The sequence below is a fragment of the Camelus bactrianus genome, chromosome X (genome assembly GCF_048773025.1).
Source record: "Camelus bactrianus isolate YW-2024 breed Bactrian camel chromosome X, ASM4877302v1, whole genome shotgun sequence".
NCBI classification, from domain to species: Eukaryota; Metazoa; Chordata; class Mammalia; order Artiodactyla; family Camelidae; genus Camelus; species Camelus bactrianus.
The window spans coordinates 102606410-102630782 of record NC_133575.1 but is presented as its reverse complement, the minus strand read 5'-3'; the positions used below and the strand labels follow the sequence as shown (position 1 = coordinate 102630782).

Sequence of the window (24373 nt, the reverse complement as noted above, 5' to 3'; positions counted from 1 at the left end):
TGATATGGATTTTAGAATTTAAATTATGTCTGCCATCCTTAAAAGGCCTCTGAGGCAAGAAGCAGAGGTAGAATAGTCCCATTTAACAGGGCCAGCAAGGACAAGTCTAAGGAGAAATGAGTTGGAGTTTTTTAGATCCCTTGACTTTTGTTCTGTTGACTTCTGTAGGTGAAATAGATGAATATTTAAAAACTTGCTTTCGGAAATGAAGGATTAAGGGTTTTATAGATGCTTTAAAAATCTCTGGTTCACTCATAAAACTGTCAAAGTGTGTGGAAAGTGGCGGTATAGTAAAGGTGAATTAGATGGAGAAAATTGGTCTTTCTAGAAAGTTTCATTTCATTCGGATTGGATAGGAGAAAGGTAAGACATATGGTAAAACTGTGTGCTTTGATTTGAGCCCATAACACCCACTCAGTACATACTCGTCAAATCGCATTGCCATTTGGAGAGATTGAATTATCAGATTTTAAACTCCTTATATCAGTTTTATAGAATTTCTATATATAATCCTCTCAAAGAATCTTTATATTTGCCACTTACATGGCCATGTTAAAGAATCTTTTAAAACATAAAGGAAAGGAAATTAATTTTCTGAATGATTAAATGAATTAGAATTTAGTACGTATATAGCTCCAAGCTAAGCTCTTTAAATATAAGCTAACATCACACACACACACAGACACACAAAACCTCCCTATACAGAACTTGATTCCCAGGAAATAAACTAAGGTCCATGGAAATATTGGATAGAGGGCATGTGGAGTTGAAATCCATCCTGTTCTTCATTGGATCATTGGGTCATTCCTCCTATACTCCAAAGTAGCTGTATTTTATATACCTAGACCCAAACCCAACCCATAGGCTTTTGACCTGAATGAAGAACTCTAAGAATGTTTTCTTTTCTTTTCTTTTTTAAAATTTTTTATGTTTCTTTGACCTGGAGGACTTTCGAGCCTAAAGGATGAACTCTGACATTTCATAGACATTTTCAATTAAAACTAAGCTTGACATGCCACTCTGGCTCCATCCTTAAAAACGGCACAACTGTAGGTGCCATTCATTAGAAATGCAAGTGAGTATTCAGAATTACTTATTTAATGAGTCATGAAAGCACAAGTCAAATAATTCTCAACATCCCGTTTCTATACTCAATGATGTGTGCCAATTTTATGAGTGATATAATAAAAATCCAAGATAGGAAGGACCTAAGTTTGCCTTCGGAATCTGCTCTTTTGGATGGTAAAGTATTAGTAGCACTGGATTGATGCAAGGCTTCCGTGTTCATCTCTGTGACCAGGCTTTCTTTTTCCAATACGGGTGAGCGATTTGGGCCACACACTGGGCATGTCATAACACAACCTGGTGTTCCTTCTTTCATGTCCTCGAGGAGCCAGCACCGCCTGGCAAGGATGCCAGTGATTCAAGTGCGGTGTGGCAAGTGGACCAGGTGACATTTAAGGTCTTTTCTCACCCTGAGACTCCCCAACTTTGAATTCCAGAAAAGTGCTACCTGCATCTTGACTCTTAGTTCAGACACTCTTCTACACAAGGAAATTCATGCCCAAAATATCTTCAAGAAATGACACCAAAGAATGCAACACAGGTTTTTAAAAACCCGATTTGTTGGAAATCTGTTTTCCCTTAATTAAAACATTAACGCTTACCCTGAATGCTTCACATTCAGCCCATCTCACTAGCTGGTTGCTAGTGAGAGGTAAACTGGGAGATGCTTCATTGGCTAGAGTCTTGGTTCTCAATCTTTCAGGTAGAGCAGAGTCCCAGATGGCTAGACCCCACCCCCAGGGTTTCTGATCCAGTAGATTTTAGGGTGGGATCCAAGAGCTTGGGTTCTGGTGATTGATGTTGGTACATGCCTGTCACGTGGGACCACACTTAGGACCACTTGGGATTTGGGAGAGACTACGAGGCCTTCCCAGGTACCTGATTTGCGCAACTCTTTTCATGTGGTTCCCCTCGCCTCCTTGTGTACTTTCTGGTCTTCTTCCAGGGAGAGAACTTGGGTACAAATGCCAGGCTGTGCAGTTGTAATGGGAATTTCCCTTTCTCTGAAGAAAGGCCAGGAAATAAAAGGCAAACGGTAGGAAAAAGAAAAAGTAAACAAAAGGAAAAGGAGAGGGCGCCTTCCCTCAGACACACACAGACACGCACACAAAACACATCGTTTCAAAAGCTGGACCCCAGAGGACTACGCGTGGACTTCGGCCCCAAGCTTCGGGGATTCAGTCCAGGTTTTGAGAAACTATTTGGAATGACTTACCAGCCTCTGATCTGCCCACCCCGCGTGAGAGGAGAATGGTTCTGTGGAGCTGCGGCATTTCAGCAGGCTGGCCGATGTCCTGGCTTTCGGGGGGGGGGGGGTCGTGTTTCTGTTGTGCTCCCTGTTCACTTCGAGGTGGTTGCTTTCCTGCTGTGGTCCTTATATTTTGCTTTGGTATTTATTACATTTCCTGCTTACAAACTCGGTATCCTGAGGTGTTTATTTTTATATCAGACATAGATTTTTGAACAGTGGTTAATGTTACAGATATACCGTTAGCCCCCCTCTCTTCATTGAACTTTCTGAGGAAAGCTTCAGGACGAACTCATTTGTATTTAAGAGATTAAAGTCTTAAACATTTAGTCTGTGTGAGTATGTGGTGACCGGAGAGTAAACCTGAAAGAAAAAACAGGTGTTGTTTTTTTTTTTTTTTCCAGTTATTTTTCCTTGCTGTCTGATAAATACATCAAATCTATAGTTGAATCTGTTATTCATTTCATTTCTCTCTCTCAAGGGAGACTGGAAAGAATCTCATGATGTGACCGTATGAATCCTCTAGGAACTCGAGGTCACTCTGGACACCCCAATTTGTACAAATGTCACAGGGAACATCTGAGAACTTATTTTCTTGATTGTGGGGAGTGTTTCGTCACGTTTCTTGGCCTCAAGCATTTCCCAAGCAGTTTTCTGATATGTCATGTAGATGTAAGGAGGAGAAAAGAAAAAACAATCATGTCTAAGTAAAACAGCACCTTTGGAGAACACCGAGAACACCTGTGCTGGGATCAGGTTACAATTAGAAGGCATTAATAACTTCGGTTCAGATTCTTGTAGTGAAAAGTTCTGGGAAACCTCGTGTTTTCGGCATTCGTTTTTATCCAGTTCTTTACCTTGTGACTGAAGGAGAGAGGGACAGAGGGAACAGGGAAGGGACGGGGAGACAGTTTTATATTGGTTCCTGAGAAGTCACTGGTTAAAAATTTCATTTTTCCCCCCTCTCTTAGACATAGACACATATGTAAGTGACTCTGTGACATAGGTTTCCTTTCATTGTCAAACCATCAGAGCTGCCAAATTACCCAGAAACAAGCATGTTTTCCAATTTAATTTCATGATTTTTTCCCCAGTTTTCAAATGTATGTGAAAATCACTCCATTATTTAATGACTGAGAACGCTTTCTTTTTTCTGTCTTTTTTGGGGGGGTTGTTTTTAGAATTCTTCAAAGAACTACTTGAAAATGCGGAGAAATCCCTGAATGACATGTTTGTGAAGACTTACGGCCGCTTATACATGCAGAATTCTGAGCTATTTAAAGATCTCTTCGAAGAGTTGAAGCGCTACTACGTGGTGGGAAATGTGAACCTGGAGGAAATGCTCAATGACTTCTGGGCTCGCCTTCTGGAGCGGATGTTCCGCCTGGTGAACTCCCAGTACCACTTTACAGATGAGTATCTGGAATGCGTGAGCAAGTACACGGAGCAGCTGAAGCCCTTTGGAGACGTCCCTCGGAAGCTGAAGCTCCAGGTTACTCGTGCTTTTGTGGCAGCCCGTACTTTTGCTCAGGGCTTAGCAGTGGCAAGAGATGTAGTGAGCAAAGTCTCGGTGGTAAGCGCTCTTTGCATTCTGTGTTTTGGTTTGGTTTGGTTTCATATTAAAAGAAAGTCGGGGAGGCAGAGAGAGATAAATCATTAGAATTCCATTGCCTCAGTAACAGTCCTCTTTCTTTTCTGTTCTATCTTTCCCCTCTCTTCTCTCCTACACTTTGTCTTGATGCGTGTACATTATATGGTTATAAACAGAACTGTGACGGACATCTTCATATGTCACCATCATTCTTTTCAGTGATTTCCTTGGTAGTTATTAGAAGCAGGATATATGTTCACTTTGGAACCTGAATTTTAAAAATAGATTTAAAACTCCATGTTTTAATGTGACAATGATTATATGTATATGCACAACTGGGACATTATGCTGTACACCAGAGATTGACACATTGTAACTGACTATACTTCAATTTAAAAAAACCTCCATATTTTTTTCATCTCCTATTCTACTTTTCCTCCGGAGAAAGAAACAGATACAGATAGGCTCCACATTTGGTTGTTTTGAGTGACTCTGTTTGAGTCTGCTAGTTACAGTCTAGAAAACTATTTGTTTCCTTGTTATAAGGTGTGCTCAGGGCCCTTTAGAAGACAGAGCTTTCTATGACAATTAATGTGGACCACCTGCTCTCGACTAAGGGCTTTGCTTGCAGAATTACCAGGAGAGAGAATCAAATTGTAATACGTGGGAAAGAGCAGATGAAATGAACCACATTCTCCCCATTTGTAAATGAAAGGAATTGGACTAAACCAGTAGTTTTCCGACTTCAGTTCTCTGAGCCAGCTAAGGAGGTGTTTCAGGGCCCTCCTTGAGGATGGGCAAGGGAGATACAGGTTCTTCTAGTGGATGAGACATTCATCTGTGCCTTGACCTCCTGGCTGCACCGGAGAAGCTTGGCTTTTCTCACTTTTATGTAGTAGGGGCTTTTTTTAACTTTGTTTTTTATTGAAGTGTAGTTGATTTACAGTGTTGGTTTCAGGTGTACAGCAAAGCAATTCAGTTGTACACATATAGATATATTTTCAGATTCTTTTCCATTATAGCTTATTATAAGTAATTGAATATAGTTCCCTCTGCTATAGGAGGTCCCAGTAGGTCCTTGTTTACCGAATTTTTTTATTACTTTTTTTCCATTTTTTTAATTGAAGTATAGTCAGTTTACAATGTTGTGTCAATTTCTGGTGTGCAGCATAATGTTTCAGTCATATATATACAAATATATACTCATTTTCATATTCTTTTTCATTATAGGTTACTACAAGATATTGAATATAGTTAGTTCCCTGTGCTATATAGAAGAAACTTCTTTATTTTTTATGTAGTAGTCAGTATTTTAGTAGGGTTTTGAGCAAGATTTCAAGGGGGAAAAGTTTCTGTGGCTCCTTCACTCCCCACCCCACCAAAGACGAAATTTGTAAACTTCTTGAAAAGGCCTACCCTTCTGTGACTCAGTACCAGTGAAGAAATAGAATATTCTGGAGCAAAGTTAACTTTGCCTGACTGATCTTAGTGCTGTTCCATCAGGTCCTCAAAGGAAAAGCCAAATTTGAGTCCATTGCTAAAAAGTCCAGACACATAAGTACAGCACCTTCTGCTTAGGTTGTTTTCAGGCCTGGAGGAAATCTGGACAGCGATGCCAACACTGAAGTATCCATCTTATTGCCTGTTAGAGAGTTCATGTAGAGTTAGGGTCACCATGTAATTTATTGCTCAAACCAGGAAGTGCTTAATAACAATCATCCCCACAATATGTGCCACTATTTTTTAATAAGCAACCAGGACTATCTTGGGCAGACCAGGATTCATGGTCACCCTAGTTAGAGAGGAAACATATATTTACCAGCATGAAGATAAAGATTCCAAAGAAGTGTGTGTTATGAAAATTAGGTGCTTCTCGATGTTTCCTGTTAGAATTGGCTGATAGAAGTATTAGCTGATTGGTGGCACTCACTGTTACAGTTTTGTTTGTTCTCATTCAGCTCCTGGCCATAAACTATCAGGAAACAATTCTTTACAGCATGTTTTGTTCACTCCTTTTCCTCCTGATATTTCCATTGTAATCTGCAAAAAAAAAAAAAATTATTGGCGTATGAGGGGCAGGTGGGAGCAAGTGGGGAGATGGTGGTTATAATTAAAGGAGTAATAATTAAGGGATCTGATGCCTGAATCTGATGCCAGCCTCATCAACCATGATTAACCTTGGAGATGCTCATGTCAGAGTCCCTAAACAGTGCACAGTTAATCCAGATCAAAGTTAACTACATCATACATAGTTCCCCTAACACATCTGCCCTCTTTCAACAATTCCTCGCATTTATCCTTAGCTGAATAGGCAGAAAGGCTCTGCTGTGTGGTTTGAACATCTGTGTGTTTGTGTACATGTATGCACACTGGTGCCAAAAAGAAAGGCAAGGACTCGAAATCCCTTTCTTTGCAAGTGTTTGAAGGTAGTTTCTTTACTTAAGCATCCCCTCCTCCCTTTGAGAAAGACCAGGCTGACTCAAGCCTGCCTTCTGTTAGCCTCACTTGGCAAGGTTGGGGCCCCTTTAGAGAACTGAGATTCCAGAACCCCTAACGGGAGGGGGAAGGCGGTGGTTGAAACAAGGAAGCCCTTTAGAGACTTCCTTCCAGGTTGGAAGATTCATTGCAGGGTCTAAGAGGGATAGAAGGCTTGCCATAGTCCATGTCAAGAATACCCCCCTCCCAAGATAGGGAGAAATAAGCAGTTGTATGTTGCATTCTGCCTGACATGGTTCTCAGAATTCAACTGCGAGAAATGAAGAAGATTGACAGTACTTCCTTACTATGCAGTAAAGGGTATGTGACCCAAAATGAAATCATCACAATTTCCAATGTTGCTTTTGGTATGAATTTTTATAAAGCAAGCAAGAAATTTCTGTGTACCTTAGTTTTGTCAAGTTGTTTGAGAAAGCTGCTCTCTAAATATGACCCTACATTTTTTGACAGTTGATCCCTATTCTATATTCCCTGTATGCTCATATCCGCCTAAGAGATATTTGCATCATTAAATGAGAATACAATGAATACAAGCTATAGGGCTCCCTTTACTTGGTGGTTGCTTAGTGGAGAGTGTTAGTGTATGAGTATTTTAAATGTCGTGTTTGTAATTGGAAACTACGAAAAATAATGTTTTGCTTCACTACTGAGATTCTTCTCAACTTCAGGACTGACTTGCAATCAAACCCTTCGACTAAGTTGAGTTATATCTAAATGACATAATAATAAGACACTCAAACATCAAATCAGTTTCTAAAGGTGCCAGAACACCAATTATGTAACAATCGGTCATCTACGTAATGTCTCTTTTTAGCAGCATGCAAAAGAATACTTGCACATTTGAAAAAATACTCATTGCAGTAGTTGTTGGAGTATGACTACCAGTTAAACAGAGGTTTTGATTTAGGGCACAAAAGGGACAGTGGTGTGAGGAAGACAATGAATGACCTGACTATGGATCACATATTTCAAATTGAACTTGTTGAGAGATTTACATTTGATTAATAAAATAAACTAGCAGTTTGGGGACCCAAGCAGTGTTTTTTTTCATATGGATTCCCACCCCTGCCAACTGTTGTCCACGTGTCGTTTGCAGGTGGAACTAGAGCAGGACAAGAAATAAATGTTCCTTATTTCAGTGTCCAGTAGGGTTAAGTAATTACCCTGGGCCTGAAAAAGACCTTTCAGGATGGAGACTGTAGTTCCTAATTAAAGAGAACCACCTCACCCTCTTCATCTACAAAGAGGTCTTTAAAGTCAAATATGAAAACCATTGTGGTCTTGGGGTGAGTTATTGCCTACTTAACTCAGAGACGTTCCCACTTTCTCTTGGTGAGTGGATGCCCTGCTTTCCCAGTTTACTTTTGCAGCAAAAGGGTTGCGGTTATATGTTGAGTAATGGTTTGATTATCACTAAGCTTTTTAAAGGCCATTAGCACCAGCAAGCTTAACTTCAAGAGAAAGTCACTTCTTAGTTGAAGTATACTTGCCTTGCTTCAGTTTTTCTGGGCACAGACATCCAGTGATTTCAGCTTACCCCACTGAGCCTTGCAGTTCAAACTTTAGAAAAGTCCGTTTAATTAGGAACAGATGGTTTCAGAATACCCTGGTGCTGCACATCTTTCTATTACTTATTCCATCTTTACTTGTCATGGTTCATGATACATTTCTTATTTACCTGCGTGTGGCAGCAGTTTTGCCTGGAAGGGTGAAGTCTGTTGTGGTCTTTCAGAAATGCACAAGTGGTTACATGCACCGTGAAAATTAATAGCTCCTCTGCCAGAGAGAGTTGCATTCTCTTGGTTTCAATTAACACTGACATAATGGGGCTATGTCTACACCCCACCCCAGACTGCAGGGACTATAATTAGAAATCGGTGCCTTAGCACTGTGATGTCTAAATGACTGTCCTGCCTTGAGAATGATTTCCATTGCTCCCCCTTCATTTCTGTCTAATTCGTAATGCCCTGACACCCACAAGAGTACTACACAGATTATTTCGCCATTTCCCTAAATCATTGTAAATGTCTATTAAATGGTCAATACAAAAAGCTTTTAAGTGTAGATATCTATTCTACCCTTAATATTCTTTTTGACTCAGAACCTTAAGGACTAGAATTGCAAACAGGAAGGTGGGAGGTGTGGGGTGTATGTATGTATATGTACGTATGCATATATATGTGTTGTGAGGGTGGAGATGGGGATGGAAGGAATGTGGGAAGTGTCAAAGACATAATAACTGGAGACTACATACTCTCAAAACAATAATAGAGCCCTCTACAAGGGGGTCAATACAGTGATACTTTGACTTCTAGGTCATACCTGAGTCTAATTTAAAACAAAACAAGACATTTTCAAGCATTTATGCAGCTTCAGTTTTATCTACAACGTAGCTCCAAATATTCCTGAATAAATCCTAGCTTGTTTTATATATTCCCTTATATCTTTAAAATTCTATTATTGGGGAATTAGGGAATCTCCGCCTTCTTTCCTTGTGCGCGTGCATGATAAAGTCAGCCCTAGTTCAGAAGTTGTTGAATAAATGCTTCACATCCCCCGGGATGTTTGAGTGCCCTATCTCTCTCTTTTACCATAATTTTGGGAACGATTTCCTGTTATTTTTATTGGGTGCTTATGTTACCAAGCAACAGATAAAATCTAGACGTTTTCTGTTTGTTAGGTCCTATTGGCAGCGCAAGGGGGAAAAAAGGGTTGCAGCGAATGTATGTTAGGAACTGGAATAAACTAAAAGGAAATGTGTTTTTAACTTCAGTGCCGCCTGTTGCCTGCCATCACTGTGTGATGTGGCTTAAGGCTCGTTCTGAATTACTGAAATGAAACCCAGGCTGCGTGAAGAGTTCTCCAGCGTTGCCCTTTTTTTCAGGCTGTGTGCGGTAGTTTTTAATGTGGTGTTTGGAAAATGCAGGTTATTTGGTAGAAAGTCTCGATCTATATTAAGAGAGTCTTTGCAGAAAAAGGACTTTGCAGAAATATTGAGTCCACATGATCTTCCCTTTCTATCATACTGGCCCCCCAAAGTAAACAAATCAAGCCATCTCTAGTCCTTCATAAATAATGTCAAAACCGTTTTCTTATATAAATAATATCCCACTTTCTAGTAGAAATAGATAATCTCTCCTACACTTAGGGCCTGCATTTTTTTTTTCAAAATGTGAAAACTTCTGTAAAATATGTATCATTTTCTGCTTCATTCAAGTAAACTCTTCTCTCCAGGTCTAGTGTTTAGTTGAGCTTTTGAATTCTTTGTGACTAGGGCTGGTGAGTGATAGTGATTTATGTATTTTTTTCTCACCCCTATAGCATCTTGAGCCATTCTAAGGACATAGCATTGACTGCCTAAGTTACTGAAGTTGTTGTTTACTAAACAATATGTCATCTCATCCAAGCTGTCCAGGCAAATATTGTTCCATGTAGAATAGTTGCATCCTGACTTGCCCTCCAGCATAAAAACTCGTTCATGTGGTCCACAAATTTGAAAACTGCAAATTCTCACTAGAAAATACTCAGCCTCATAGCTGAGGGTTCACTGTGTGAGGACACCCAGCGCTAGGTCTCGGAGCTATGAAGAGGGACCAGCCCCATGTGCTGCCCTCAAGGTTCTTGGCAGACTGTTACTCAAAGGAAACCGGGTACATGTTAAGGAAATTGAATCTATCTGCTCTAGGACCAAACTGCCTGAGTTCAAGTCTTGGCCATTTATTGTAAGATCTGGTGTGAGTCCGTTAATTTCTTTGGGCCTCTGCTTCCTCATCTGTGAAATGAAAGGACATTCCTCTCCAATAATTAGTTTGAAGCTTAATGAGTTAATACATGTAAAGTACTTAGAACAGAGCCTGGCACATAGTAAGTACTCTATATCATATAAATCAATAAAATCCAGTAAAAGCTCTCAGTAGAAAGTTAATTCTGATGTGGGCAGAATGCTTTTCTCTTGAATGTTGAGTTGACATTCAAGACCTTCATGATCATGAAACCATAGAAACTAAATAAGCATTTTCTCTCTGAGGCCATTAATCTATTCTTTATGTTAGTGGTTCAAAGGAGGAAGGGAGGAGTATACAGCTGTCCTTCCCCTGTTCTTTCTAAATATCATTTTGAGAAATAATGATTTAATCTCTAAGAGAAGTCTGGAAATTCTGAATTTTGTAAAAGCCATCATAACTAACCCCCACCCTGACTCGTAGCCCAGCCCCAAGGTTTCTGGAAGTTACTGGCATCTGGGCTCAACAGAGACCCTTCTAAATAAAAGGAAAACATATCAAACATTGGTCAACAGCTGTGACCCAAAGGAATAATCAGATTGATCCTTTTAAGTGTCATGCCATGCCACTGAGAATCAATACGTAACTGCGGATTAAAGGAAGACTTTAGAGTATGGTTACCCCTTTCATTGATCCCCATGTGGCATGATCTACCACTCAGTCTTGGGTCTTCTGGAGTAAATCACTTCAGTAGATAAAGTTATTTCGGGACTCGAGAGAAGGAATTGATTTTGAGTGTTACAAGAGAGTAGAATATGAATAAACTTGAATTTATATTCAAAATTAGTAAGTCTCCAGAACAACATATGACTTAGGCCACTGTAACATTCGTTGATGGGTGAAAGGTTTGCCCCTGGTAAGGTAGAAAGACCACTGAGAGCATGGAACGGAGCTCCCACAGGGCCTGGTATATCACGATGTGACAGCAAGATCCACCACTGGATTGAGGAGATGCTAGATTTCACCAGAAACTCCACAAGAGAATTTGAATCAAAGTCCTGTATACTGTTGTTCTTTTTCTTCCCTGTGGCAGTGGTATTCCTTTGGCTCTTTTACCAACCTACCTTGCTTCTTGTGGAGAAGCCCTGGAAGATGCCAAAAGAGAGGCAGCCATTTTGTTTGTCCACTGGGGCGTCCAGAGTCAGCAGGTAGAGCTGGTCCTTGGCACTCTGGGTTCCCCATCCTGACCGCTGTCCCCTGAGAGTGGTCACCCAAGGCTTGGGGAGCAGTCTCATTATTGGCATTTTTTCTGGGGAATGAGCAACACAGGGAACCCCTATATCTTTAGTTCTCATGACTGTTTTTAAAACCCTCCTCTTAATACCAGGGCCTCATCCCACACAAGGGGTTTATTTCCCAGGTTCGGAATTCCCTTCATATAAAATACTGCGTGGTGGTCTGATTCGTGGTTGAGACGAAAGACAGATTTTTCTCTAACTTTGGTATTTCGTGTGTCCTTTCTCATCCCAGTTTTCTTATAACTTCCCCGTCTCCCTCCTCAGTTCTGGTATTATTTAGTGTTTCTATAGCGTGTTATAGCTGAGTTCTTTATGATTATTTTTGGTAGTTACACAGCCAATCATGTGCAGAACATGAGCCAGTACTTAGCCAAAGAATGAAATGGGAAAATCTCTGCCAAACCCAGCTTCCTAATCTTCCTTTAATAAAACCCTCTTGTGTCATTTGATTTGGTCTCTGTTTGTAAAACTTGAATCTCCATCAACCTATTTTAGGAGAAGGTGCTATTACCAGGTCTACTGCATAAATGATTTGACTTATAGTCAAACCAAGAATACAGTGAACCCCATCCTAGAGTTAAAAAGGAGAAAGAAGGAGAAAGGACTAATTTGGGGAGAAAATGTTTCTCAAATAGAATTGTGGGGTTTAAAATGTTGGCTTGTTTCCTTAAGGTCTATACCATTTTGAAACCTCTTTTTTTTCTAGAACGGGTTCATATTCTAACCTAGCAATTCCTTCTTGCCTAGCTACATAATTACAAATACATGGCCAGAGTAATCCCTGGCACGTAGTAGGTGCTCCATAACTATTTGTTGACATTTGAGCTTTCTGCATGTTTCTAATAGGCATAGTAATCAAAAAATGCCATGTGCTAGCCTGGCTTTCAGTAACTCTTCACCTCTCTAAAAATCTAACCATTTTAGCAGTCTCACCAATGTGGACCTTCAAATCGGATGCAGCAAGGTGACTGCCTCCAAGTCAATTAATCCCTTTGGCTTTGGTTTAGGTCTTAAATGTGAGAGTGATCTCTAGGGCCCCTTTTCTGGCCACCTCCCCTCTGCAGGCTTGTTTGCTCATCTGTGAAATGAGGAGGTGGAAAGTATCAAAGTCCTAACTCTCTGTGACTTTAAAGGCGTGTTCTTTGAGCTGTCCAGGAAACCTGTCCTGAATGGCTATTCCTCCAGGGTGTTGGTTCACCAAGATTTTACTGTACATTAATACATAGTTAAAAGGACTAATTTAATGCCTAGGAAGATATTTGGGACGGGTTAAAACTGTGCAAAAGCCCTCCTCCTTTATGGGGAATGTTGGCTTCAGTGGCCACAATTACCGTCTTGGTGGCTGTTCCTCCCCCTTTTAGGCTAGAGTTCTGTTTGAGATAAGAGGGTGTGTGTGTATATCAGATAGGAGCCTAACAGTGTTAAGTTTTTCTCCTGACGGTGCTAATCCCGCATTCCTGTTCCTAAGGCTACTGTTGATACGTGGTATCCAAAGTTACCCTCCAGAGCAGGTGAAGTGCACTGCTGGGCTGCCCAGCATCCCTGCATCTGTTCCCTGCAGTGCTATCTGCTTTCAAAAGTCTGTATGTGCAGAGCCGGTGGATACTGCTGGAGAGGAATGCACTAATCCTCTGACACTGACTCCAGAGGAGAAGGGTGGGGCAGAGAGAGTGAGAAGACAGGAACTCTTGGTTAGCTGCCAGCCTGTGATCCTGGCCATGATCCTTTCTAAGCATTGATGGAAATGAGTGACAGAATGGAATCAGCTCTTTTATACCCAAGACAGTTTCACCTGGTAGAAGCAGAAAGATGAACCTGTGCCTTGTGGCTCTGCAGAGGATGGCTGGCCTTCTTCTGGCTGTTCGCCTTCCCCATGGGCTGTTAGTGGCCTCCTTTGTCCTGCCATTTGGGGTCTTGGTTTCTGCCAGGTGTTCAGGCCCCTGTACATTTTGACCACATCCACAGTCCTTCCTCTGCACAGCCAACCTCATTTCCTATCATTCCTCCACCCCATTCTAAGATGCCCCGGCATGCTCGCCACATTCCCTTGAAGCTTTTGTTCATTTTATTTTCCCTGACTTGGGGTCTTCTCCTTTCATTGATCATTTAAATCTAACTCCTCTTTCAGAATTTACTTCCCACTTCTTCCAACCAGTGTCCCCTGAGCCCTCTGCTTTACTGCTCCCAAGCCTTGGAAGGTCTTCACAAAATCCCGAGTTCAAATGTATTCTTGTTCTTCCCTGTACAATGCATTCATTTTTGCCTTCTGTACAGCTGTTGCCACAGAAGGGCATCCACACTAGGCGCCCTTCTAAACCATCACTGGGGGCTTACTTTGGAAAAGGCAGTCTTGCAGTCATTGTGCTGGAAAAGAAAATGCGCTTGTGTTCAGTACAGCGAGGCAAACACAGTGATGGGAGACCCATAGCTGGCCACACGTGGCGGCAGGTCAGGGTCACCTCTGCTGCCTCTTATGGCTGATCCTGGAAATTTGTTGGTAAAAGGACTTTGAAATAATTGAGCTGTTTGAAATGAGTGAGAGTAAAACACTATCACAATTCTGGGGGGAGGGTATGGCTCGGTGATAGAGTATGGGTTCAAGCCCCAGGACTTCCGATAAAATAAATAGATAAAGAAAACCAAATTACCCCCCCAAAACAAAAGGTAAAACAAACAAAATGTTTTAAATAATAAGAAAAGTAAAACCTAAAGTGAGTGAGAGTAGTATGTGTACATGTGATATGCAACTTGCTTATTTAAGGAAGTGGAGTGTTCATCCCTGCCTCCCCGCCCCTCTTCCCAGCATACCCCTTTATCTAATCTTGCTCTCCTTCACCTCTCCAGGAAGCAAGCCAGGCCTGCTAAATGTGATCCATCACAACTCATTCTTAAATTCCTGGCCAAGCCTTCAGCTTGATAGACTTGTGATCTCTGTGTCTATCTGTGCCCCACTGTTGTCTTTTTTCTTCTCCCAAATTAGGTCAATCCCACGGCCCAGTGTACCCATGCCCTGTTGAAGATGATCTACTGCTCCCACTGCCAGGGTCTCGTGACCGTGAAACCGTGTTACAACTACTGCTCGAACATCATGAGAGGCTGTTTGGCCAACCAAGGGGACCTTGATTTTGAGTGGAACAATTTCATAGGTGAGCAGACGATGAATGTATTTCTGTCACTAGCAATAGCTCAGCTTCCAGCCACAAGGAGTATTTTAATTGTCAGCTGTGAAACTTCTGTTCCTTATGGAGTGTTTGCCAAAGTTCATAGTTCATGCCACTCTCCAAGGAAATGTTACCTTGAACTAATGGTGGCATTTCTGAAGACATTAGGTCCAGTGAATACCAAGTTCTAATAACCAGAAAGTGACTTTTTGACATTTTCCCCCTAAAGGTAAGTTTTAGTTACACATCATAGACTTGTATCCACATAAATGCTGAAATACAGCCACCACTGAGTTGTGAGAGCAGCTTTTAAAGTGTCATATCTGTTCCTCTGTAACCGAATCTTCTGCACCCTAGCCAGATACCCCCTTGGATATTTGGATCAGGTGAAATCTGGGGAAATTTTGGGGTGATGTTTCTATAGAGGATTTAACACTAACAGATTACTCTGGTGAGAATGGAAGGACTTTTTCTGCCCTAATAATTTTAGAGGTAAATGTTCTCACATACACCTAAGACCGTGAAAACCATTACTGGAACCCAGACAGCAGTGTAAGTGAAGTGGCCAGGTCCCTAGAGGGTTAATTATGATTTGTGGGAAAGGACACATTAGGGCTAATTTAAATATCCAGTCATCAACTCCCTCAATGCCTGCTTAATGCATATGTTAGTCCTGAAGCATCAGTGGCCGGTGTTGAAGCTCTTGGTGCTGAGTGCTAGCGGGGCCATGCGCACAGACGTAACAGCTCCCCAAAACAGACTCTCGGATTTTCCTCCACCCCGACCCAAGTCACATTTGCATAATTGCAGAAATTGAGTGTCTTTGTAAGCACCTATTTTTCCCTTATTTGTCCACATCATGGGAACATGTATGCAATTTGCTAAGGGTTTGGAAGGGGGAGGGCGGGGGGGTGGAGTTGGGGAATGCTTTTTAGTCTGCATGAGAGCTAATTACCATATTAACTCTGTTTGAAAGTGCATCACTAAATTGGCTCCAACAGATTCTTGCGAACACTGACACAAGGGGGAGAAAAAAGATGTGAATATTAAGCACTTCAGCACAATTGTAGGCTAAATAGCTCAAAGCTAGAAGACCTGAAAAAATCTTTTACACACAGAAAAGCAGAATCCCATGAAAGGGAAGGCATGAGAGCAGCAAAGACACACGCACACAAACAGCACATCATGCCCAGAAAGGAGCCATGGGAGAAATTGTTGCTTGAAGCTCACTTCCCATGAAAACAAATCCCATGGCATTTCCAGATCTCAAGTTAATGTTTTTTCTTTCTCTTTTTTAATCCCACTCTCACCCCCACACCCAAATGTCAAGCTTGCAATCCATTTTTGCTAAATTCATATTTAAACAACAAGTTGGTTTGCCTTTTCACTTTCCTTGTACGAGTTCTCTGTGCAGACCAGTAGCCTTTGCCATTCAGTACCCAAGATGTCTGGTGACAGTGATCTAGTTTTGCTAAGTTTTCTCCAGGCACATCAGGAATAAAGTGCACTTTTCTATTCTAATGTCTCTGGCAGAAACTATAATTCATATCCTCATCTTAAAATACAAATCTTCTATGTATTTTTTTCTGAGAGTTTGCCGGTTCATATCAAACCTGTCCTCTGGCTTGCTTAATTAATGTCTTCAACCAGGTGCTCTTAAACCAGGAGGACTTCTGTTGTTGCTGCTGTTCTTGCTGTGTTTTACAAATTACATTTGTTATCACTCAAGAAACAAAATTAAAACCGAGTGGAAATTGGTAGGATTTCTGAATCAATTTTCCTCAGTTATTTTAAGTGATACTTTTTGGAGGGAAGAGGAATATAATTATATCTAAACCTGATTTTTAATGGGTATTTTATTCTTTATTTCTAATAAGCTGATATAAAAGGCCAAGAGTAATAGACATTGTTAATCTCCAGTGCTGTGTCATGGATTTTCACAAGGGTTTAATTAATTTGCTCTGTGGTTGTAGAATTCAGTTCCAATTTACATGCCTCTGCTGTAAGTTCTTTTTTTTTTTTTTTTTTCCTTTGCAAGGAATTTTTCTCTGACCCTTAAATGACTGCAGTTAATGAATGGTCAAGGGCTTTTTTTCCCCACTTCTTTAAATCAGATCTTGGGGTTAAGTCGGGAAACTGCCTTTTGTTCTTCCAGTTGGGTCTTGAGGCTGAAAATGTGGGTTTCTGATTATCGGCGGCACAGTGCAAAAGGAATCACTTTCCCTAGTGAGAAGAGGCTGCTTTGTTGTTGAGGTTCCGGGTGGGGGGCGGGTGTATCCTAAGCACTAAAATCCTGAAGTCAGAACATACCCTTTAGGAGACTAAGGATCAGTTTTCCAAATCTGCCTTCTTGATGCCATGCCCTGTGTTTAACTGCACCTATTAAATTTTTACCAACCTTTATCAAGGTGGATCCAAATAGCCAAAAACACTCTGGACCTGGTTTTGTAAGGTTGGGTTTTTTGTATATATAATATATATATGAATGCTTGAGTTTGAAACGATAAACCAAACACTCCCTTCTACCACCACCACCCCAAAACTCAGTTTCTGGAGAATAATAAATTATGCGTAGGTGCAACTGATTCTCCATCGCATGCTGGAGTTGTGTTTGTTTGACTCCCAGCCAACCTTGTTAATGTCACGTGGCGCTGCCAGCAGGAATTCAGTATTAGGGGATGGGGATTGCTGGCCAGGACGCCAGCCAGTTCCTGGCAGGAGGTAGGAGCCAGTCAGCTATCCCTTGAAGAGAGACCTGCAGCCTAGATCCATCTGAAGGAAAAACACCAAACCAGCCATCGCTGGATTTCTCTTGGGGCTTCTAATCAGGGCTGAGCTGCGGCCCCTCTCCCTGGCTGCAGGCTCCCGGCAGAACACACCCTGATTCGCATTCTTCAGCCGTGCCACACGCAACGCCATGGCACCCGCCCCGACAAAGGCCCGGCTTCCCTCTCCATTCCCAGGCCCTTGTGTACGGCCGGCCAGCTCTGAGTTTACAAAGACACCAAGCAGCCAAAAGAATGGGGGTTTATGTTCCCTTTCAGTCTTTCACAAACATGTTAGTGATCCGGCCTTTCTTGCCACTAGGGGAATAAGTAGTGACAAAATGTGCAGGGTTTTTTCTGGCTTAAACTTCAGCGTTCGGGCTGTTTATGATCTGTCTCTTCGTAATATGTTTACTTGGAGCCAGCGACTTCTTCTCGGCTCCGAAGGAATGTGCTTTCTGTCCGCAGCAGCCCTGATGCTTTGACAATGATGAACACGTTTGAGTTATGCTCCCTTGTTTACCAGCCTCCTTTTGCTAGCACATCAAAAGCGTTTTTTCTCTCCTCTAGCACAATGGTGTATATTCATGCTGGCAGCCTTCCCTTAGAGATTGGAAGCATCACTTTATTGGCCCTTCTCACAATGCCATGTGAAACTTCATTTGTTATTACTTTTTTTTTTCAAAAATTGCATTTCACAGAAATCTATTTGTAGTTTGTGACATCAGGAATGATAGTTGAGAAAAATGACCCCATGCTTTAAAATGGTGGGTTGCATTGGCTCTAGGTTGAAGGTGAAAGTTTGATGATGTAATTTGGGTTCATTGATACGCAGATGATGGAACCCCTTTCCACAAGAGAGCTTAGGTGTGGCCCGCACTGGTCTTTGAGAAGGACACACAGTCTTCTAGAAACTAGCCCTTCTTTCTGGCAGCTGTCCTTGGACACGACCTGAAGGCTGGGGATAATGTGGGCCTAACTATCCTTGAAGGGCGGAGAACAAGGTGAAAGTTTCTTGTTTGTCGGGAATGAAGCATCCTTTTTCTCATTTGGACATGACACTGATGATTTCTTCTAATCTTTCACCATAGGTATCAAGCAAAAAATACTTTAAAATAATTAAATAATATTTTAATGAAATAATTAAAAATAATCCCAACAACCATGGATGGCAAGGAAACCAGTACGGTGCATCCTGTTTGAGAGATTCAGTGTCTACCAGAAACCTCTAGACTCCTCCAAAATGTGAAAGTCATTTGCAGAGTAATTAGTGAAGACACACACTGTGAGCACATGGTTTTTGCATACTGTCTTGGGCTGTCTTCACTTGAACAAAAAGAGGGACATATTTTACTTTAAAATAACTCAAGGCCCTTGTATCTGAAATGGGAACTTTATCTTAATACAAAAATTTCTGCAAATTTTCATTATTTGGAGTCATTTAATTCCTTGGAACACTTTCATTTGTATTTTCTAACTGTGCACTCAAGGATCTGAAAGGATTTCATTAAAAAATGAAGGAAAAGAATTGGTATGCCAGGATTTCTCACTGATTTATGTTTTTGACTCTTGTAAATGGAACATGAAATGAAAGGTCCGTGGAAGTCTCTGGAGACTTCTTTCATTTCCAGCCTTGGGTTTGTCAGCTGGGAGCTAGCTCCGAGCCAGATAGTGACAGCCACTGACACACGGGGGGATGGGTGATCAGTGTGTTCCGAGATTCCTGATTGGGTTTCCTTGCTGTGGATTAAAGCCTTCATCTGGCCACTGCACACCAGAGAGCTAGTGGTATATACTGACTGGATGCGGTTTTGTGTAATAGAAATAGATATAAAAGCATGAGTTAATGACGATCATGCCTTCCCCCGAGTGCCCTCCACGGGAAACAAAGAGTAAAATAACCAGACTGATTACCCAAGGCCAAACTAACAATTTATTTTTCATGCTGTGTTGTTCTTCCGCAAACCTCATGTTAGATGCTATGCTGATGGTGGCCGAGAGGCTAGAGGGTCCTTTCAACATCGAGTCGGTCATGGATCCCATCGATGTGAAGATTTCTGATGCCATTATGAACATGCAGGATAATAGCGTGCAGGTGTCTCAGAAGGTAACGAAGTCCGGGACTGGGAAGGCGAGGCGGGGGCCCCCTCCAGCTGGTTATCTCATGTGACCACACTCGTTCCGATGCAGGTGTTCCAGGGATGTGGACCCCCAAAGCCCCTCCCAGCCGGACGGATTTCCCGTTCCATCTCTGAAAGTGCCTTCAGCGCTCGCTTCAGACCCTATCACCCCGAGGAGCGCCCGACCACAGCCGCTGGCACTAGTTTGGACCGACTGGTGAGCCCTTTGGCAGGAATGACCGTGTTTCATGACAAAGAACTGAAAACATTTGCTCGAATGCGTTTTTATTTGGAAGGCTTCTCAGGGTGGGTCTTTCAGGTGAAGTTTTTCCAGCAAATTGCACGGGAATGTCAGTGAGTTTGCCTCTCTGATTTCCTGGCTCAGAAAGTCCATCCGTAGTCGAGGAAATGAGGTGCACTGAGGCTTATCAGGACGCCTGCCTTTTGTTTCACAGGCTGGGTAACCTGTAAATTAGACCCTGAGTTATAAAAGCCCTGAGAGGAGAGACTGCATCTTATCATTGTATCCCTGGGGCCTGGGACCTCATGGGCCTCAGATGGTGGTTCTAATGAGGAGGCAGAGTGGATCTAGGCAACTTCTTCAGAGCTTGCATTTCAACTACTAATTCACTTGGGTGATTTGATACATTTGTGGATAAATTTGATCTGCATTTTTCTCTTGTGACTAAAGAGGTACTCTGGGGATGCTTCAGAAATGATCAAAGGGCACATCTGTAGGTAGTTTTGTGTTTTTATAGAGGTCTCTTTTTTTTCCTCTTTCTCTCTTAATCAGGTTACTGATGTCAAGGAGAAACTGAAACAGGCCAAGAAGTTCTGGTCCTCTCTTCCTAGCAACGTATGCAATGACGAGAGGATGGCTGCAGGAAATGGCAATGAGGATGACTGCTGGAATGGAAAAGGCAAAAGCAGGTTAGACTCCATTGAAAGGATTAGCATTCTCTCCCTTTTAAATGCCTGGGGACCTTTCAGACAGGGTTTTCTCAATTCTCAGTTGAGGTGTCATGAAGCATTTCACAGTAGCAACAACATGGAAGGGTTGGCCAGAGAAGTATTGGGAAGACATCCAGCTATTTGCAAAGAGTACTGGGGCAGAAGTTTGTTCTAATAGTGTCCTTAGTTTTATGGTTTAATACCTGTGGTCTTTTGCCTGATGGCTTGGCCTCATCAAGTACCAGTTCTCAAAGCTGTCTCATTCTCTGACTTGATGATGCTCTGTGGCCCTCCCCTCCTAGTACCTTAGATCAGTACTCTGACCCACCAACCTCTGCAAAATGGATAGCTTTCAAAAAGGTCACAATTAGATTAGAGACACAAAATGTGTACCCGGGAAGAGGAGAAATTCGGATTCTTCGAAATGGAAGCACTTGCCATTAATTGTGCTCAGTGGAGATTCTAGAATCTAGGCAGAGATCTTTGAGCTTCTGTAACTTTCCGTTTTCCTGATCATCTTAATGGGGCCCTTTCTCACATTTCAGGTACCTGTTTGCGGTGACAGGAAACGGATTAGCCAACCAGGGCAATAATCCAGAGGTCCAGGTTGACACCAGCAAACCAGACATCCTGATCCTTCGTCAAATCATGGCTCTTCGAGTTATGACCAGTAAAATGAAGAATGCTTACAATGGGAATGATGTGGACTTCTTTGACATCAGTAAGCATCTGTGCTTCGAAAGTACGAATTGTTCTTGTACAACTTGTGATGAGAACGAGAATGAAATCTGTTTCACTCTTTTTCCAAAATAGGTGATGAAAGCAGTGGAGAAGGAAGTGGTAGTGGATGTGAGTATCAGCAGTGCCCTTCGGAGTTTGAGTACAACGCAACTGACCACTCTGGGAAGAATGCCAACGATAAAGCCAGCAGCGCTGGTGCCCCCCCTGGGGCACAGCCCTACCTCCTCACTGTCTTCTGCATCTTGTTCCTGGTAATGCAGAGAGAGTGGAGATAATTCTCAACCTTAGAGAAAAAGTGTTCATCATCAAAAAGTTAAAAAGGCACCGATTATCACTTTTATACCATCCTAGTGACTTTGCTTTTTAAATGAATGGACAACAATGTACAGTTTTTACTATGTGGCCACTGGTTTAAAAGATGCTGACTTTGTTTTTTTCATTCAGTTTTGCGGTGGGGGAAGGGACTTGCACATAAAGTCAGTTCCTCCTCCCCCAGAATCATGTTAACTGTGGCTAACAGTGTAGGTACAGAAACTGTAGTTAGTTGTGCATTTGTGATTTTTATCACTCTGTTTGTTTTTTTTTTCTTTTTGTTTGTGGGTTTTTTTCCTTCCATATGATCTCACCTTGTTTCTTACAAGCAAACCAGGGTCCTTTCTTGGCATGTAACATGTACGTATTTCTGAAATATTAAATAGCTGTACAGAAGCAGGCTTTATTTATCACGTTATCTTATTAAAAGAAAGCCCAACAAGCAGTAAAATTGCCATTGATCCCTGTTGTTTTAGTTGCCTTATCTGGAGAGAAGAGGAGCTGATTTTGTGTTTTTTTATTTTTACTGTTAGAACAGAATGTGAAGGCACAGGGGGACTTCTGAGCCCTTTGTCAGGTTGTATTTGAGCATCAGTACAGAAGAAGGTTATACTTCATTTATAGCTGGTGACTGGAAGAGACTGAGACTGCAGACTACTCATCTTGGTTGAGTCGAATTGCATAAACTAAGATCACATAGCGATAGGTCCATTTCTTAAAGCCACTTATACTTAAAGTGTAACCCATCTAGAAGATTCTTAATGCATTCTCCCTAGAAAGACATAAGGCATTCAGCATATCCCGGTTAGTTTGAGGTGGGTTGGGTGGGTTGGGTTTGGTTTTTTTCAATCCAGGCACATTAGCAAGCCGCTGTGTGCTGGTCTTCGCGTCCACACTTGACCCTCTTTGGATTAATATCCCCACGACAGAAATAAGTGACCAGCAATCTCCTTTGGTCCCTCTTGTTCCAGATTTCAAACCCGGTCATGCTGGCTGTCCGTGGCCTAGCCAGAATTAGAGTACAGCCTGGGCTCAGAAAATAGCTGTCAAAAATAGCAAAGGTTTTGTCTGTGTGTGTATTTGCATTTGGTTTTGGATCCCAGGTTTTTAAAAGGATGCTAAGATGTCTTATTTGAGTCTTTTTCTTGCCCAGCCCCCTCTGATAAGGAAGGCAAAGGACCTGCCATGCGTGGCTCACAGCTGTGTGCTACCCAGCAGTCAAGCAGCCCACCTGGGGAGAGCTGAGTGTCCAGGTTTTTTTAATGTGTTGTTGGGGTTTCTTTGTGGGGGGGAGGAGTGGGAGTAGGATAACACTGAGAAGCCTCCATCTTAGTGGTGGCCCTCAGCCATGTCGGTGAACTAGCGTAGGCATCTCTTGCCCCAGGCCAAAGACGAACCACTGCCTTGGTCCCGTAGGAGCCCTTTCCTTGTATCCTTTCCAAATGACGGCTCATAAAACCATGAGAATGTAACAAATCACTTTAAATGGAGTTCCCAGAAGTCTTCAGAAAGAAGAAAATTTCTGCAAGTCTCTTCTTGCTTTAGACAGCCATTACCATCCCAACCAACGCTACAGAAGCTGAAACCCACGGGAGAGGTTGTTTGTGTTATTGTTCGATCTTCAGTTGTAAAAGTAATTCTCTATTTTTATATTGAAACATAATTACTTGATAGCTCAGGGTCTACATTTCATTCAACTTTTTACACCAAATTCTGCAGAATGGTCAAAATTGAATATTGGGGGCTGTTGTAAACAGAGGCTTAATTTTATTAGAAGTAGCCAGTTATTTATTAAAGCATGATGTTAATAAAATAGGCATATTCTGGCTGGTGTGTGTAAGTGTTTTGTTTTGTTTTTTTAAACAAATCACAGAAGGCATAAAATTGAAAAGGCGCTCCATTTATGTATGAGGAAAAATTGATTGTAAATAGCTAAACTGCCTTGTGAAAACTTGGAAAATGTGCTGATACTTAGTAACTACCTCAGTTGTGAGGAATTTCCTTTTTAGCTTAGACTGCTATTACTTTTACTTGGTAGAAATGAATCTGGTCTCCAAAATGTGGCTCAAAGAGTTATCCCCATAGACCTTGTTAGATTGTTTTTAATTTAAAACCTTGAACTCTGCCCAGCTGTTTTCTTTCAGTCAAGTTCTTGAAACCAATAATATTTTCCGAATTAAATATTCTTGAAGGTTCTTCTGGAGTCTAACTGATTTGTTTTCTTTCTTTGCATTTTTTTCCCTGTTACCCTTTTATTATTTAAATTGTCTCTTGCTTTTGAACTCGAACTAAGAAATAAACAAATCATAGATTTTTCCATTCAGGTCTGACTGGATAACTCTTGGCTTCTGACCAGCTGGCAGGCTCACCCCATCCCCCACCCCCGCTCCATCCTCCCTCAAATAAGAATAAAGGCAAGTTGAATATTTTAAAACCTTAAGAGTTCAGAATATGAGGGAGGTAGAAGAAAAGCTGGGTGAGGAAACCTGACTTTTCCAAAGTCTCAATTAATTGCATGTGAAGGGTTTAGGCTTTACAGAGTCATTCATGAATTATTTTTCTTTCAAACACTTCACCCACTCTGTACCTTAAGGGACAACATTTTACGACTCTTAGATTTATATTTTATTTCAAAAAGAGTCAGTAATTGGCACCTGCTATTTTGATAAAAGAAAAAGTACAAAGAATTGACTTAACATTTTTGAACTTTGGTTCCTGAGTGTTAGAAACCTAACAGTTTAGATTTAATTTTTTTTTAACAAAAATTAACACTTAACAATTTTAAGTAAAATTTATCACATGTGATTACAGAACCACTATAAAAATAGATATAGATGGTGCTACACAAAATTCTTCCCCTTTTGAGTTGACAAAATATATCTATTTTCAGGGCTAAAATGTA

General features: G+C 41.5%; 1 protein-coding gene across 1 annotated transcript in view; it reads left to right on the top strand.

The window, feature by feature from the left end:
• GPC4 (glypican 4) overlaps positions 1-23666 on the top strand; it is a 100772-nt gene extending 77106 nt beyond the window's left edge. The window contains exons 3-9 of the mRNA XM_074358839.1: positions 3496-3887; positions 14402-14567; positions 19324-19454; positions 19538-19684; positions 20261-20397; positions 20964-21139; positions 21232-23666. Coding sequence (XP_074214940.1) covers positions 3496-3887; positions 14402-14567; positions 19324-19454; positions 19538-19684; positions 20261-20397; positions 20964-21139; positions 21232-21434 — 1352 coding nt within the window. The 3' untranslated portion in view covers positions 21435-23666. The remainder of the gene's footprint in view (positions 1-3495; positions 3888-14401; positions 14568-19323; positions 19455-19537; positions 19685-20260; positions 20398-20963; positions 21140-21231) is intronic.
• The last annotated feature ends 707 nt before the right edge of the window (positions 23667-24373 follow it).